Consider the following 18,182-nt stretch of genomic DNA (forward strand, 5'->3'; position numbering starts at 1 on the left):
TTACCTCATCATGACAATAATGCTCTTTATTATATGTTCCTCTGTAATTTTCTATTTTTTTCACATACAAAAATTCATTTTATTGAGAGACTTTATACACAGTTTATTATTCCTTGTTCTTATTCTTACCTCTGCCCCTTCTGATCCTCCTCCAATCACACTGCCTTTCATCTTGCTCCAACTAAATTGAATATTATACACTCACAGATTTCTTTATTGTATTGTTCATAGGAAAAAATAATAGGACCGAGGTCCTCATGCTACAAACATTTTCAAATAAGCTATCCTAGATTATCTGGGTAATTAGAACTTCTCCTGGTTGTTTTGAAACAATGGATTCATCAGAATTGAAGATGCAATACCTATGCAGGTCATTTCAAAATTACAGAGGTTTAAAGTGGAACAAAGCCATGACCTTTTATTTACCTCTGTTAGAAAATGATGGCCTCATGATCAGTGTATAACATTCTGAGACAAATAGCTTTCAAGATGGGTCAGAGAGTGTTGACTGGAATGTGGAAACCTGGATCTATAGCAGACTTGCTTTCAAGTGTCCCATTTAGTCCAATGCCAGAATCATATAAATCATACAAGAAACTTAGAGTAAGCTAGAAAATTTAAACTTGATTTTCTCAGGAAGTTTTGATATGTGGCAGAATCTCTATTTGGGGAACACTGTTGTTTAGTGTGATTTACTTGTATGGAGGCTTTGCTATGGGGTGCTTCACAAAATTCTGAGCTCAAAGTCACCTAATCAGTCTGAAATAGTCATTCTATGATTTTCTTTTATGGTATTCAGTTTGAAAACATCCATGAGTCGAATGTAAAACCATCTGCAGAGTTCAGATTTCCTTCTTGTTCTCAGAATTCCTTGAAGCTGTGACTAACGCATTAAGTATTTCTATGTTCTATAAACAGCCTCCTGGACAAACTGAAAGGTAGAAAAATGACCTTCAATTTACTTCAGTTTATATTCATTCCGTTGGAAGGGTCACTGAGATATTTTTGAGCTATTTATAGTTGTTTTATATAATATAATACAATAAATATAATATAATATAATATAATATAATATAATATAATATAATAATATAATATAATATAATATAATATAATATAATATAATATAATATAATATAATATAATATAATATAATATAATATAATATAATATAATAAATATAATATAGTATAATATATACAAAAGAAATGTGCTATAGAAAATGAACACAATGTACAAATATTCATTTGTATAATTATGAAAATGGAAAATATCTTGGGAAAGAATCCTGACACAGAGTAATGATACCAAGGGATATTGATTTTGACCCTAAGTTTTTTGTATGAATGAAAGGAGTGAAGACAGAAAGAAAAATAGTAATGTTTAGAAGACAGAAGATTCATGATAGGAGTCGTAATACATAATATGTGCTATTTTTACACTATCAAGAGTTGGAAAAATTCACGATGCAGAGATAAGTTGAAACATGAATATGTTTTGTATCTTCCTGCTATACTATTTTGTATTTTTATTTTGCTGCATCAATTGTAGTTTTAAAATTAAATCAAACAGTGATGTTGTTACCATCAGTCACCCTTCATGTCTTTGTAACCAAGGACTGAAAATATATTGATGTATAAAGTAGCAAAGAAGACGTAGATGAGGCTCAGATGCCACATAGTGCAGAAACATTCATCTAGCATGCAGATTCTCACAAACAGTCATAGGAAAGTATGTGTATGCCTCATTGTGGTTCAAAGTAAGGGAGCCAGAAGATGGCTGACTCTACCCTCTGACACATTGAACCTAAATAGATCCTCTCTTCTTAATTGGTTTTCTTAGATAGCCAGCAGTGAAAGCCCAAGTTGTACAGATGCATAAGAACAGTTAATTCAGGTGCTGGAAAGATGCTCAGTGGGTGAGCATGTCGTGCAGCATTGGCTAAAGGTAGAAATTAATACAAATCTTCCTATACCTCAAATAATCCTGGTACTTGGTAAGCTCAGACTGGGAGAGGTCCAACTCTAAGCTGAAAAGAGGAAAGACAGAGAGAGACAGAGACAGAGAGAGACAGAGACAGAGAGAGACAGAGACAGAGACACACAGAGACAGAGACACACAGAGAGACACAAAGAGAGACACAGACACAGACTCAGACACAAAGAATCAACTACAATTTCTTAGTTTCTTTAATGTTTCTGTGTGTCTGTATCTATGTGTGTATATGCACATGTGCTATTCATACACATGAGTGTGTCTGAGCTGCCTTTTATTCTTTATTTGACACAGTCTTTTATTGACCTGAAAATTTATTAAGTAGGGTGTAATAGCTGACCGGCAAGTTTTCACGGATCTCTGGCTCTACCTCCCTCCTCCCCAGCAGATTACAGCTGCTTACCACTATGTCCAAGTTTTAAAAATGGGGTTCTCAGATCATCACCCTTGGAATCAAGCAATCAAGCAAGTTGCCAAGAGAGTCCTCTTTATATACCTAAAGTAGTTTCTTGTTGCTTCTTTGGTTAATTGCTAAGAAAACAGAGCATTCTTGTGCCTCTTTTTCTGTGGTTCAGTTACACAGCTTTTGTTCTCCCCGTCTGCCTTTCTTCAAGTCTTTAAAATATCTTGTACCAAAAATCCAGGATAAATGTTCTGAATCTACTTCCTTGTCTGAAACTATGGTTCCAAGTATCTTTAGTTGCAACCTCTGTAGATGAAGAACATTCTCCTGTAATTATATGGACTACAGAATGAATTATGTACTCTCAGACAGCTCTATTCTAAGTTTTCTCATTTTTCTTTGTTACTAAGCCAATATATTCTACTGTCAACCACATCCTAGGAGTGGCTTCTCAATGATCCCCAACATATTGCTCTAAATGCCCTATGCCAGGTGTCACATAAAAGAAGATATTTATGTAGAAGATATATCAGGATAAACTAGAAATCAAAAATTGAGTGTGGGCCAGCCTTTAACATTATTATTTTAAATAACAAGCATTCATGTGAAAAAAATACCAACCAGACTTGATTCTTTCTACTTTATCAGAATTAATTGCTGCAGTGTTGGCATGCCCTTGCAATGGCTTTCCCCTAAGGTCCATCAGATCCACAACATTTTCACTGAAATTCAAGAGACTAGATTTTCTGCACAATGGACCTTCAGGGCACAGATTACATCTTAAAAGGAACATACACACTTCTTGTTGCATGCATGCATGTACATGTGAGTGTGTGTGTGTGTATGTGTGTGTGTGTGTGCGCGTGTGCGTGTGCGTGTGCGTGTGCGTGTGCGTGTGTGTGTGTGTGTGTGTGTATTAGTTTCTTGGAATGCAGGGATACAAATATGTTAGGAAAACTTTTTCTCTCTTATTTTTAATTGATGGTGGATTATGACAAAAATAAGTGGCTATGTTAGTTTATATTAAAAATAAAAATGTAACTGTTGGCATTTTCCTGTGTGGCTTTGATATGCTGGTTCTTAGTTTTATCCTCAAGTTCTGTTTATTGCTAGTGAATCCATGGATGTTTTCGAGCATGTAGCCTACTAATACTTTTCCATTCATATATTTTGAAGCTTGTTCCCAGATTTTAAGAGCATTTTGCATTTAGTTCAGTCATAGGAAAAAAAATGCCTTAACATTCGACTTTGTTCAAGTTTACAAAGATTTTAAGAATTATTTTATAACTCTATCTAAGACAAACTTTGAAGTTTTTGATAAAATTGTTGACCTTAAGTCCTTCTAAATACACCAGAGGATCATATTTATGGTGCAACAAAGATCCATCTTTATTAGTTATGATTCTCCCACATAAAGAAGAAAGAGAGCATTCACGGTAGTACAATAAGGATCATTCACGGAAGCAGGATATGAGGAAGAAGGGTATTATCAAGTGGACTGTCATGGAGATCCTGAGGCTTTGAGGATGTTTCAGAACCATGACCACCTTCCGAGCTTATGTAATATTTGATTTTATATTTGACAATTACCAGAGTTAACTGCAAATGTAGCTAACACGTTTTAAGAAAAGGTCATCCAAAAAACATATTCACACAAATATTTATTGGACCACTAAGGAAAAAGAGAATTATAATTCCCTCTACACTTAGGATACCTGACGGCTTCACAGTTGGAGGCAGTGAGTATGTGCTCTGGGATTTTAAGCCTGAATGATTTCAGTTCACAATGAATGTATTCATAAGTGAAGTGTCTACCTTAAAGACACTTCATTGAAATTTACTACCTTGATTCTATAGACTCAGAAAATAGAAATATATTTTATTTTACTAACAAGTGTATTTTTCCTCTTTTCTCCTTAATGCCCCCAATATTAAGGAATTTAAAAAGAAAAGAAACAGAAGAGAATCTCCTAAACTGTATTTGTTTCACGGTAGGAGATCAAGATATACTGAGTGTATGGTCTCTGGGATCTATCTTTTTCTATGCTAGAGTTAGTCATTTAAACTTTTTGAATGTGTTACTTTACATCATTGTTCACAGAGTGATACTTTGATAAAATTCGCTGTAGAAAGTACTCAGGAGAGATGGAAAACAATGTATTTTTTGTCCTTCTGGAATTGTGTGTATTTTGTACATTCTAAAACTATCAGTGAGATATTTATGGTGCTGTCAGAATAAACAGAACACTAGCAAGGCAGTGATAACGAGTACAGGTCCCCAGTTCCCACTAGTCCCAGCTTCATGGGAATGGCCACTCTGTCTTTCTCCCTAACCCCTACACTGATTCTGTTTTGTTGCTTATTGTCACACATACCCTCACTCTGTTGTTAAATTCTAATAGGCTTTAGCCGAATAATCTATGTTCTAGATGAAGAAGATGAGGACAAATATTAATCATTTAGGTTAGCTTTTGCAATGAGCAAAATGGCCTACATTTATTTAAATTTTAATGAAGGGCAAGAGGAAAAATGGGAGGCTTTTATGTATAATTCCATCTAGTCTGTCATTTGAGATGTATAAAGTTATTTCAAAGAGCTCTTTAGAAGATATATCCAACTTTAGGAAAGGTGTTTGGTGAACATAATATTCATCCAATACTCTGAGTTCACACTCAGACATGTACTACTTCTTGCTAACTGCTATTTCCTAGCAGGTTTAACATGATGTGGCTACTGAGAACAATGTATCTTATCCATGTATTTGGAAATATATTTTGCTTATTCAAACCAAAACCCAGGAATCCTGAAGCCAATATGAATGTTGTAAGTTAATCTCAGCATTAATGAACATAGTTTCAACAATTTTGTCACTGTTAATTTTATTCTTCTTTTTCTAAATCACTATGTTGTTATAATCTGAAGGTTTGCTTTACATAGAACTTGCCACCTTGCTCTATGATGAATTTACACTCTATGCCTAGATGATCTGTAAATGAGCAGATTAATAAAAGACTATGTGCTGTCCCTTCTCCATTTAGAGTGAGATAATTTCCTACTGGGATTACATATATGAAGAGTATGAGGTGGTGACTCAAGATGGCTACATACTTCCAGTTTACAGAATTCCACGGGGGAAGAATGAGTCCAGTAATTTAGGTAAAATCAGGACAAGGAAAGAAACATTGCAACTGTTCAAGTCTTCAGTCTTATAGACTCTATGCAGAAACTGTCTTGTCAGTCACCTAGTATAAGGACCCTCAGGCCTCTAGGATGCAGATATCCAATGCTGAGAGCCTGAATGACTCCTGGACTACATGGAATGCCATGATAGCTAGATTAAACAGAATTCATAAATTAAGCTTTCTGCACAGGGTAGGAGTTCAGAACCTGATGAGAAAAGCCCAACACATTGACTCTGTAGAAAGCCTTAGTCACCATTGGAGGAATTCATGCTATTTCTGATCATAACACCCAGATCATATATCCATCTAGAACCCCAGATTACAAGTATCATGTTCAAAGTCAGAATTTTATCATTGTTTTAGCTATTTGTTAAATAATCTACCCAGGAATCTTTATATCTCAAGTTATTTGTATATATATATATATATATATATATATATATATATATATATATATATATATTTTACCTTTTATACTTTTAAAGTCTATTATAAGAGAATGTAATTCATAGATTTTAGAAATAGGAAACTTCAAATAAGGACATTTGTATTTATTCAAGGGGTATAAAGAAGAAAATATGGGATCCTACAGTGTGATGATTACCTTACCATAAAGAATCAAGAGGTCTGTCTGTGGATATGTCATGAGTGTAAAGACCTGTGAACACTTCTTTTGTGGACGTCAGTTTAGAATGGTGACTCAAATTCATGTAATTAAACATTTCCTAGAAAAGAAATAAAGGTTCAAAGAGATGGTAAGGGAGATTAAACAGGCTGACATTACAATAATTAATTGTCACAATAAGCCCATTATTTTGTATACTTGAAAACAATGATAAATAACAAGGACTTCTTTCTCTTTGGTGTTTAGTTCTGAAGCCAGTCGTATACTTGCAACATGGGTGGACTCTCTCTGCTTCCATTTGGCTTGTCAACCCTCCCAGGAGCAGCCTGGGCTTTTTGCTGGCAGATGCTGGTTTTGATGTGTGGCTGGGGAATAGCAGAGGTAATACTTATGCCAGAAAACATGTGCACCTAGATCCAGATTCTAAGGAATTCTGGGCTTTTAGGTAAGGAACGCAATATTTATGTTTATTTTCCCTTAAAACTGTATTAAATTTCTTTTATGTCATCATTATTCAAGTGAAAGACTTCCTAAGCTCATGTTTTAACTTTTGAAGTCAAACTTTTCATTATTAAGAAATAATTAATATACTGTGTTCATTTATGTCACACAGTTATGACGAACACATAAAATATGATCTTCCGGCCACCATTGACTTCGTTGTGAATAAAACAGGACAGAAACAAATTTACTATGTGGGTCATTCCCAGGGCACCCTTCTCGGTATGTTGGGAGACAATCTTATCATTTGATATTTTTATCTTCAAGCCCACACAAATTCTTCTATTTTGGAAATGACATTATCTCAGTATTTAGAAATACTTAGGATAGCCAAGGATCCAGTTGTGAAATGGTTATTTTTAAGTAAAAGACATTAAAGATTCTTGTTGTCGTTTAGTAGAGGTGTTTGGTTTGTAGCCTAGGATGTCCTTAACCTAAAAATCCCTCTGCCTCAACTTCCTAAGTGCTGAGGTTACAGATTTGAGCTACAGCACCTGACTAATTTTTTTCAAATTAACAAGAAGCATAAATGATATACTTCTTTATCTGTTTTTTAAACATCATTATTACAACTGCATAACAATTTTATAATCTGTATTTTAGATTTTATGCAACTGGAGTTTCCAAGACTATGTTGGTATACTTGTTTAAATGTCCCTACACTGATTTTTTTTAATGGAAAATTGATGTGTAAGTACTGTTTAGGAAAAAATATTAATTTGGACTCTGAGCTATGAGCTATCTAATTCTAAGGAGCCACTATGTTTCCACAAACATTACTTATATAGTATTTTTTTTTAACTTGTCTGAGGTATGCCAAATTTTCTACTGAAAATCCTAAAAACAACAAATGCTTCCAATCCATCTGACTACCTGCAAAACATTCCTAACTAAACTGGATATTGTTTGTTTAAATACAAGTGGTATTACTACTGCTTGAAAGATAATTTGCTGGATGTTACTTATATCATATATTGTACAACAAAAATATCTGATTCTCCCCTCCAATGCTGAGAATTAATAAGCCAGGCTGTATTAAGCACAGCACAGACCCTAATAAATTTGGTTTCATATTTTTTTCCTGAGCCATCTTTCTTGGAAATGCATTGCAGGATGCTTAGTTTTTATTCAAGATAGTTACCAATTTCATGTCAGTAAGTAGATCAGCTTATTATTCTTGGCATTATGACAAACAAAAATGCTTGAACACATTGCTAATTTTGTTGGATATTAAAAGCACCTTTAGTGAAATAAAACATTAAAATGGATAAATGTTTACAGAAGTTTTATTTGATAAGCATGTAGTTAGTAAGGAGGAAAACAGAGAGATGCTGTCAGTCTTTGGCCACAACAGGATGGATTTCTAGAAGTCATAATAGAGTGTGAAGCTCAAATATAGTTAATTTCTTTAAAAACTTTAATATTAATAATTATTAAATATTATTATATACATGTGTGCTCTCACACACACATAAATACACACAGGCAAGCATTCATACACATTCACATCAAGATATTGGAATAAGGGCCACATAGAAGCCTTAGAAATTGTCATGTGTCATATAAGGGGCATGTTTTCCACTTTCAAGGAAGATTTTATTGCTAACTTAAACTCACAGGCACGCTTTCGGAACATAGATTACTCAATGATCAGAAGAAATTGTTGAAAATGTCAAGACTGTGTGCCCTACACCCATGATAACCACTATAAGGGTGACCGGACAAGAGAAGAAACATTAAAAAATTTGTATCTGGTACACAACACTTAGAATTCTAAAAATATAATTGTGTTGGCTAGATTTTGTCAACTTGATGCAAACCTAGACATATCCCAGAAGAGGGGATTTAATTATAGAACTTCTTTGATTAAATTAGCCTTTGGACATGTCTATGGGAATTTTTCTTGATTGGTAATTGATGGTGGAAGATTCATCCCACTACGGATGATGTCATCCCTTTGCTGTTGAGCCTGGTCCCTATGAGAAAGGTATCTGAGCAAGCCATAGGAAGCAAGCCAGTGAAGAACAGGCCTTTGTGATCTCTGCCTCAGTTTCTGCCTCCAGGTTCCTGCCTTGAGATCCTTCCTGGACTTTCTTGATAATGGACTCTATATTGTAAAAGTAAAATAAAATAAAATAACCCCTTTCCTTCCCAAGTTGGTTTTAATCAGCATTTTATCACAAAAAGAGAATCCAAACTAAGACAGGAACAGAACTTAATAGGTGCTGGAAGGGTTTATTTTTCTAATTATTCTAAAAGGACCATGAGTCAAACTAAGCACTACAAACCAATTATCATGAGATTAAAATAAAGTAATTCAATGGTGCACATCCAGGTGTTTTAGAGAGGAATCACTGGAAATAGCCTTGAAATATATGAGAAAGAACACATATTTAATCATGGTGAACTAGCCAATAACATGGGAATTCGAATCAAGAAGGAACACCAGGGGATGGAGCAGTGGTTTAGTAGTTAAGAGCACAGCCCACTTTTTCAGAGGACTTAGGCTCAGTACTTGGTACCCAGAACATCCCACAACTGTCTGTAACTCCCATTACAAATATCCCTTGTTATATTCTGGCTTTCTCAGGCACCATGCACACAATTGGTGCAAAGACATACATGTGGGCAAAATATCTATATGCATAGAAAAAAATTAAATTCTATTTTAAGACTATTTTATAATTAACAAGAGTCATAAATTGACTATGTTCTTATTTTCCTTCAGCCTTTGGAGCATTTGCAACAAATCCACAATTGGCTCAGAAGATTAAAAAAAATTTTTTACTCGGTCCTGTTGCAACTGTTAAATACATATCAGGACTCGTCCGCACGATTGCATACATGGGAAAAACTACGGCCAAGGTTTGTGAACTCATGGCATGTTGCCAGAAATAGCCATACACTTAACAAAGCTGAAAACTCAGCTCTTGGATCTACATTGCATTTCTGCAATATTGTTTTGAATTGCAACTTTTCCTTCCTGATAATTAACCAAGAGAGCTACATTTAGAAAGTAGGTTTCTCTTAGAAAGCATAGGTAAAGCTCTTTAAAATTATAAACCTATTTAAGCCTGTTTGATTATTGAATTTAGATTTCCATTTATATTACCATTAATTGCACATAAAATTAAGCATTTATATTTAAACAATCTACTTAGTGCTCTATTTTTCTATTTTATTATAGTACAAATTATATTTTCATTTTGGTTAATTTATTACTTGTTTGGCCAAGTACTGCATGATTTTGTTCTGTTTGAGAAAGCCAATCAAGGTTTTGTAGCAAATATGTCACTTATATCATGGTTTCTATGCAAATAATAATTACTACATAATTGTATTACTTATTTTAAATCTGTCTTAAATTAGTAAACTCATATTTCTTCATCATCAGAACTTGTGCTAATGTGTCTTTTTCACTAACATACCTTTCCAACATCATTATTCTCCTTTAAACAAATTTTTAGATTTTAAAGCATATTCAACTGTGACAAAAACTCTGTGTTTGTACATTGTTTTCTATGTTAATGTAGTCATTTTAATTTTCCATCCTTGGCCATTTTCCTACAGATAATAGAAATGCCTTTCTTACATTGCTGGTAACGGATTGTCTTTGCTTACTGATTTCTGAATAGTTTTTTTTTTTAAAAAAAAGATTTATTTTATGTATATAAGTATACTGTCACTGTCTTCAGACACACAGGACGGGACATTGGATCCCGGTACAAATGGTTGTGAGCCACCATGTGGTTGCTGAGAATTGAACTCAGGACCTCTGGAAGAGCAGTCAGTGCTCTTAACCACTGAGCCATCTCTCCAGTCCCTGAAGAGTCTTTTTCTACGTGTGCTTGTGCGTTTGTGTGTATGTGTGTATGTCAGTGGTATCATATTATGGATAGGAATTAAGATGTAGAGGTTTTGAAATATCATGGGCTCGTTAAAGGAGTTTACTCCACTTCTTGCTGCTGTTCTGTTGTCTCTCAGGAGAGATCTGGCACCACTATCAGCATTTCCTCTGTCTGAATGTCTGGTTTTATAAGCACTTATATTTTCTCATTAATGTTTACAAATTGGCTTATCATGTCCTGGTTTGTGGTTCTTAGGCTTAAGTCCATGTACCTTAATGTAAAATTTCAGAAGACATTGTTAATTTAAAACAAGCTTTAAAAATTTCTGAGCAGGGCATGGAGAACACCTGTAGGGCCAACACTTGGTCCCTCTGGACTGCACATTGGCAGAAGCACCAGCCAGCACTACAATGTAAGAGGGTCTTAAAAAGAGTTTCTATAATAGTCCCTTTTATTTCCTTGGTCTAACTCTTTAGCTTTCTCTTTGGGATCAGCAACCCATTATAATAATTACTCAGTGCCATTTACCTAAGAGTAAGGGGATGGAGTGATGGCTAGGTGATTCAAAGCATTTAAATTCTTCCAGAGGTCCCTTGTTTGATTCCTAGAACCCACACCAGACAGCTCCCAACTGCCTGTGACTCCAGCTCCAAGGACCTGCCTCACCTCTGTCCTCGATGGCAGTAGTACTCACGTGTATATGCACACTTACATACATACAAATGTTTGGGAGTTTATTTTAAAATTATATGAAAGGCAATATTGGTAAATAATACGAATTTTTACTTTATTTTGTAATTACTATATACATGCCTTTCATTTATTTGTTAGCCCACACAAACTTAGAAAGTACAAGATGAGGAGAATAAGAAAGTATGTTATAGAACATTTGAAGGAAGAAGGGCTGAAGGTTTTCAAATTTTATGTCAATCATCCATGCTCCCATGTACAAAAGGAAGACTGTCTTTTCAGACTCACCAAAGCACACTGGAGCCAAACCCACAACAAGACACCCTACAGTCCAACCGCATTACGCTAGAACATGCTCCAGTCAAACCTACATCAATATATTTTTTTCCTCTCTGGGTTATTGATTAGAAATACACACCATTATGCCTTACTTTATAAACATGAAACCTGAGAACTGAACTTAGACACTGGTATTTGCAAGACAAGCATTTTACTGACATGCTACAGTCAAACCCACACCAAGACACACTGCAGTGGAACCCACAAGGAGGAATGTTAGAATCAAACCCACACTACACCAAGACATACTACAGTCAAACCCACACCAACACAAACTTCACTCATTATTACCTTTGTATGTATTCATTTTATCTTGACATGGTTTTGTTTTTGTTTTGTTCCTTTGTTTTCTTTTTGTAGGCATTTCTTGTGGGCCTTCTATACTAATGGCATAAATTTTGTTAGTTACTGTATATCTTAGGATATCCTGTTACTGATTTGTATCTTAAGTGTGATTTACTGCATATAGAAGTTGTAGTGAACCATTTTTTATTTTAGAGAGTTAAATGTATTTGTTTCCTGTCTAGGGACCACTGTTGTTTCTGATGATAGGTCATAGTCACACTGAAGATGCTTGGTGTGTGAGGAGCTGCTTGATTTAACTAGGATTGTTTACCTTTTGGCAATTTGTTCATAGCATGTCTTAGTGTAGTGTAGGTTTGGTGTAGTATATCTTGGTACAATATGGATTCGACTATAATATATCTTTGTATAATTTGGGCTTGACTGGAGCTTTTCTTGGTGTGTGACTGTAGAGTGTTTTGTGAAGTCTAAAAAGACTATGCTTATAGTTTTCTCATTCTTTTGTACTTGGGGTTGTTGAAGGTTGACATCACATTTGAAAAATTTCAGCCTTCCTTTCTTCAAATGTCCTTCACATAATTTTTATTCTCCTTACCTTCTGTTCTCCAGTTTTATGTGGGCTGTCTCATTGTTCTCTGAAGGTAATAGAAGTTTCCTTATTAGGAAGTTATGAGTGTGTGAAATAATGACAAGTCCTACAAACAGGATTGGTTCCACCTAGCAGACAGGTCAGACTGAGAAGTCTGATTATTTGGTACTTTAAAGGGATTGATCTGATAAAGGTGATTACAACTATTTTAAGTGCATGCTATTATTGGGGGGTGGGAACTTCCCTTAACTTTGTGTAGAATGATGCTATAGTGAACTAAATCACCTGAATGTTTCTCAGTATGTTAAAATGGTGATTTTCGATAAGCATACCTTCCTTCTCTCCTCATTCTTTATTGGATAATATTTATTCTCCATATTCTGTCTTCTCTTTACTCATGTAATTTGTAGATCCTCTTTGGTGAAAAAGACATATTCTCCAGCTCAGATGCTAAATATTTCGTGGAGTTTTTGTGTCAGAGAAAGACAATTGGATCAGCTTGTAATAATTTACTTACTTTGCTATTCGGATATAATCCCAAAAATTTAAATGAGGTATGACTGAGTTTTGCTTCAAATCCTTCTGTTATATTGCTGTCGTCTTGATAGGTGAACAATTAAATTGAGAACATTTTTTTTTTTACATAATATAGAATGTATTTCTTCTTTTGATTGAAAATACGTTTTTCTAAGATAGTCCATTCTGATTGTGGTTTCCCCTCCCTCAACTCTTCCCAGGTCCACCCACTTACCATCTCACCCAAATTCGTACCCTTAAGTATAGAATATCTTAAGCTACTATGTATGATATGAATAATTCATGTGATAAAGTATGACAATTTGTATGTAATTTATAAAGTTACAAATAGGACTATGAACCAATTTCATCTATATTATATATGAACATATTTATAAATACCATGCACAAATAAATTATTTTACTTGAATGTCCTCTTTTAAAATAAATCTTGTAATAATCACTTCTCATCCAGTTTAAAACTTCTTTCTAGAAAAAGTACCCATCAAATACTATCATATAAAACACAAAAAATCTACATTTTAAGTTGATTTAGTAAAAGTTTGAGTCACAGAAGTAGGGCGGTTTTAAAATACTATTTTCAACTTCGACATTCTTAGAAAGACACTAGTTGTGCTTTCGTCTCTCCTAGAGTCGTTTTGATGTGTATGCAGGACAGGCTCCTGCAGGAACCTCAGTTCAGACCATGCTTCATTATTCACAGGTAAAACTGGTCTATGCTTTCTTCTTTTTCCTGTTTGAAATCTCATCTTATGTTACATGGAACTTTTGTTGGTTTTGGCAATCAATATATTGCATTTGTTTTGAATAATAAACCCTTAATCTTTTAAGTTGTTACGTTCTTATAAAAATTAGAAATTTAGTATAAGACTATTTTATATAAAATTACATCCAATTTCGGGGTCTGGTGAAAGATAGGAAATTTTACTAGAGGCACAGGCATGAAACTGAAAATTTTTACTCTCTGAATATTAATAAAATGTCTGCCACAAGGCAACAAGGACAAGCAGACATTCCTGTGTTTTTTCTATACTAACTGGAATAAATATTTTTTAGTTCCATTGACAGATAATCTTTAGAATAAAGCAATTGCTCTATTTTTCCCTCTCTGGGTTATTGATTAGAAATACACATCATTATGCCCTACTTTATGAACATGGAATCTAAGAAGTGAATTTAGAGCCTGGTATTTGCAAGACAAGCATTTTACTGACAGATATTTCCTCATCTCTAAATAGTTCCTTATTAATAATTATTTACAGATTTAATTATACTTTATATCACTAAAATTAATTTAATAAAATTTTATAGTATAATAAATTTGCTTTTTAAAAGTAACTTGAAAATAATCATCCCTTTCAAATTATAAATATAGCTAGATGTTATATTTTTTACAATTTTCCTATATGTGACATTGGGCTACCAAAATTTAACTATTATTAAAATTGATATGAAATGAAATTTGGTTTCTATTTTCCTCAAACATTTAAATCTGTATCTTTCTAATGTCCAGTATAATCATATATGCATTAGGTTCCATTAATCCAGAACCACATGGTGTGGCAATAGAGTTCTACTGTATATCTATGCAGATTCATTGAATCAGATTCAGTGGTCATACAGAAAAAGAAAGGAATTAATAAAGCCCCACCATGCCTAGCTCTTTTTCCTTTTGTAAAGGTCTGTTTTTACCATTCAGGGAATCAGATCAGGGATATTCCAAGCTTATGACTGGGGAAGTCAATTTCTGAATATGCTGCACTACAGTCAGGTATGTTTCTTTTTATAAATTGTAATAATCTGCCCCTTGGAAAGTGCATGAAAGAATTAGATGCATTATTCTTCTTTGAAAAGCATGGCGTATGTTTATACTTTCCCAGAAACTAGTAGCGGTAGACCATAGATTGACTTCAAAATTAGGAAAAACTCTTCCTTTATATAATATTACAAAGTGGCTATTTGATTGTCTTGTCATTTGAACTTCATAAAATTCTTTGATTTATAAGCTATTACTGATACCCTAATTTTTCATGTAAAGAACCTCAGATTCAGAGGACTTCCGATGTGAAAAATCATCCAGTTTATTGATTTTAGTGTTGACCATTATTCCTGTCTGAGAAGGCTGAGATTCATAACTTACTCTATAGTCATAAATTGTAGTTACTATTTTCATTTAATAAAAAAGAATCAACTTACAACCCACAAAGTGATATGCCACTAACCTAATCATTACGGTTTGTCATTTCTTTTAGCCCACACCTCCACTATATAAGGTAGAGGACATGAAGGTGCCAACTGCCATGTGGAGTGGTGGTCGAGATTTTCTGGCAGATCCAATTGATGTTAAAAAATTGGAACCCAACATCTCCAATCTCTTTTATCATAAGAAGATTGCTGACTACAGTCATTTGGATTTTGTGATAGGTTTAGATGCTCCCCAAAAAGTATTCAATGAAATTGTTACATTCATCAAGGAAGATAAATAATAAAGGCTGAACTTTATTTCACTTTCTATCTATTTTTCTGCTTCTTTTGAGGGTCTGCTGCTTTCCACAGTGTGAAGAATTGTTTTCTCTTAGTCTTTAATCAGCTTCAATATATGTATTGTTAAATTATTTTGCTAAATTATGTGCATATGTCCTCAAACTATGAGCACTAATAAACCACTTAATTCATATTATGGACTTTCTAGTTCATGTTCCTTTTCCTCATTAATAGGAATTTTTCCTTTTTTCAGAAATACATGTTTATTTAATTCTGTTTAATTCTGTCTTTGTGTTCCTGAGTGTATGCTTGTGTACCACAGGGGTTCAGGAGTCGATGGAGTTCAGAAGAAGCAGAGATCCTTTGGAACTGGAGTTATGGATGGTTGTGAGGCACCGTGTAGGTGTCTTGAACTGAATACCGGTCCTCTGCAAGATATTTGTAGGCTATGGTTTTCCTGATATGGTGCAATAGGCTATAAAATAACATCAGAAACTGGCATGAAGAACTGCATAAGATTTTTAAAATTTCTTTCCAGTAAAGAGAACTGAAAACAATTTATAGAGTAGCAAGAAAACTGACAACTATTCATGTGACAAGGGTTAATACACAATATATATCAACTCAAGATTAAGCAAAGGGGGTAACAACTCAGTCAATACATATGAAATGCATATACATTTTTAAATGAACAAGTAAACTTAACATTACTTACATGAAAAATATCGTCCTTCATCTCAAGATAAATGAAAATTATAGTTCCATATAAGATTTCATCTTCTCTGTTTGGAATGGATATAATTGAGAATAAAACAAAACAAGTAACAAATGAAATGTAAAATATATAACTATATAAGGGCTACATTACACAATATTCATGGGAATACAAATTAATCATACTAATATTGAAATAAGTATGGAAGTCCCTCTAAAACAATTATAATCATCAGATTATATAGCTCCTTTGTTTCTAAGGGTATCCTGACAGAGATTATATAAAATGGAGAAATCTGAATTCCCATGTTTGCCCTGCAAGTATTCAGAATTGTCTTGTTATAGAGTCAGCCTCAGTAAGTAATTCATCAATATAATGTTATCTTGATTGCACATGCATGCATGTGTTTGTCTGCAAATGCATATGAACAAATGCCTTATCACTCAGCCACAAAGATTAAGCTTACATCATTTCAAAGAACATGGATGGAACTCAAGATCATCATGTTCATATTAAGAGAGACATACTTTCACATGGTTCTTGTCTAACTTAGAAAACAAAGTACACAATTGTAAACCTGGTGAAGGAGCAGACTGTCATAGCAAAGGACCAGGGAGATAAGGGAGAATCACAGGAAGCACATTATAGCCTTTCTAAGAAAATATAAACATATAGTTTTAATTACAAATTATTTATTCTAAAATTTTTAAATGATACATTAGAAAAGAAGCACATATCAATTAACCTTTGCATTTCAGCCTTCTAAATCTTTACAAGGGCAGTTCCACAATGGCTGCTTAGCCTCAGGCAATTGAGTTAGCTCTTCTCATACAATGACTTGGACGTTCTCTTCAGTGTCTCCCTGAGGAGGCCTTGACATCACAACCTCACTACAGCTCACCAAATCAGAAGCCAGCTTCAGGCTTGTTTCTCACAGCTCTGATGAGTGAAACACTCAGACAGCATGTTTGTGAAAAAGAAAAAGAACTTTTACAAGCTGTTGTGGGAAGGGGAGTCCCCGGGGGCTGTGACTCAGTCCAGCCGGCATCAGAACTACCCAACAAGTGGGATCCCAACCCAAGGGCAGATTGTCCACTTCTGCCTTTTTATTTCAGTTTTTTTTTTTTTGGGGTTAAGTTTTTCAAAGTGAAGAATGGCTGTAGAGGGTAGACATATTGCCAATCTGGTCACTATAATTTGTTTGTCTCCAAGGATTTCTTGGAAACAGGAACTCATTAGCTGCATTCCTCATGTAGCTGTTGGCATACAACAGTATGTCAACTCAACAGCATGAATCTGTGAGGATACTGGCTGCATGGTCTAGCTAAATTAAGGCCTCAGTATCAGCTGATATTGCAGCATGGCCCCAGGTGAGTTACGGCTGAGACCTGGAAAGGAAAGTTGCTGAAAAGACTAAATGAAAAAATGCCAAACCAGGATGTCTACAAACAAGGTGAGTGGGCATTTGGTCAAACAAGATCTTAAGTTTCCTGTCAAAACCAATCACTCAGCAAAGTATTCAACTGAGGCTTCAAAATAACAGGTACTTTAAATATCCGTGGATTTTCTCAAGGCAAATTGGAAGCAGGGAAACAAACCATGGTCAAGACTAAGGGTGGAGTCAGAATGGCTAAGATTAAAAATTCAGGAGACAGCAGGTGTTGGAGAGGGTGCGGAGAAAGAGGAACACTCCTCCACTGCTGGTGGGGTTGCAAATTGGTACAACCACTCTGGAAATCTGTCTGGCGGTTCCTCCGAAAACTGGGCACCTCACTTCCAGAAGATCCTGCTACACCACTCCTGGGCATATACCCAGAAGACTCCCCACCATGTAATAAGGATACATGTTCTACTATGTTCATAGCAGCCCTATTTATAATTGCCAGATGCTGGAAAGAACCCAGGTATCCCTCAACAGAAGAGTGGATGGAAAAAATGTGGTATATCTACACAATGGAGTACTATTCAGCC

The 18,182-nt window shown here is 34.6% G+C and overlaps 1 protein-coding gene across 1 annotated transcript; it reads left to right on the forward strand.

The window, feature by feature from the left end:
- The first annotated feature begins 489 nt into the window (after positions 1-489).
- LOC127690911 (tear acid lipase-like protein) lies at positions 490-15,591 on the forward strand. The gene is made up of 9 exons (XM_052194082.1): positions 490-603; positions 5,437-5,554; positions 6,452-6,650; positions 6,819-6,928; positions 9,435-9,571; positions 12,886-13,029; positions 13,644-13,715; positions 14,712-14,783; positions 15,265-15,591. Exons 1-9 carry the CDS (start codon positions 490-492, stop codon positions 15,496-15,498), a joined length of 1,200 nt encoding a protein of 399 aa, XP_052050042.1. The 3' UTR covers positions 15,499-15,591.
- Positions 15,592-18,182: the final 2,591 nt, after the last annotated feature.

Source organism: Apodemus sylvaticus, chromosome 1, assembly GCF_947179515.1.
Source record: "Apodemus sylvaticus chromosome 1, mApoSyl1.1, whole genome shotgun sequence".
In the NCBI taxonomy this organism is placed as follows: Eukaryota; Metazoa; Chordata; class Mammalia; order Rodentia; family Muridae; genus Apodemus; species Apodemus sylvaticus.

Bases quoted from the DNA above. Each gene is read 5' to 3' on its own strand.
- LOC127690911 (XM_052194082.1), top strand. From the start codon at position 490: ATGGGTCAGAGAGTGTTGACTGGAATGTGGAAACCTGGATCTATAGCA. The intron at 6,651-6,818 runs GTAAGGAACGCA...TATGTCACACAG, and splicing joins AAGGAATTCTGGGCTTTTAG to TTATGACGAACACATAAAAT. The intron at 9,572-12,885 runs GTTTGTGAACTC...TGTAATTTGTAG, and splicing joins TGGGAAAAACTACGGCCAAG to ATCCTCTTTGGTGAAAAAGA.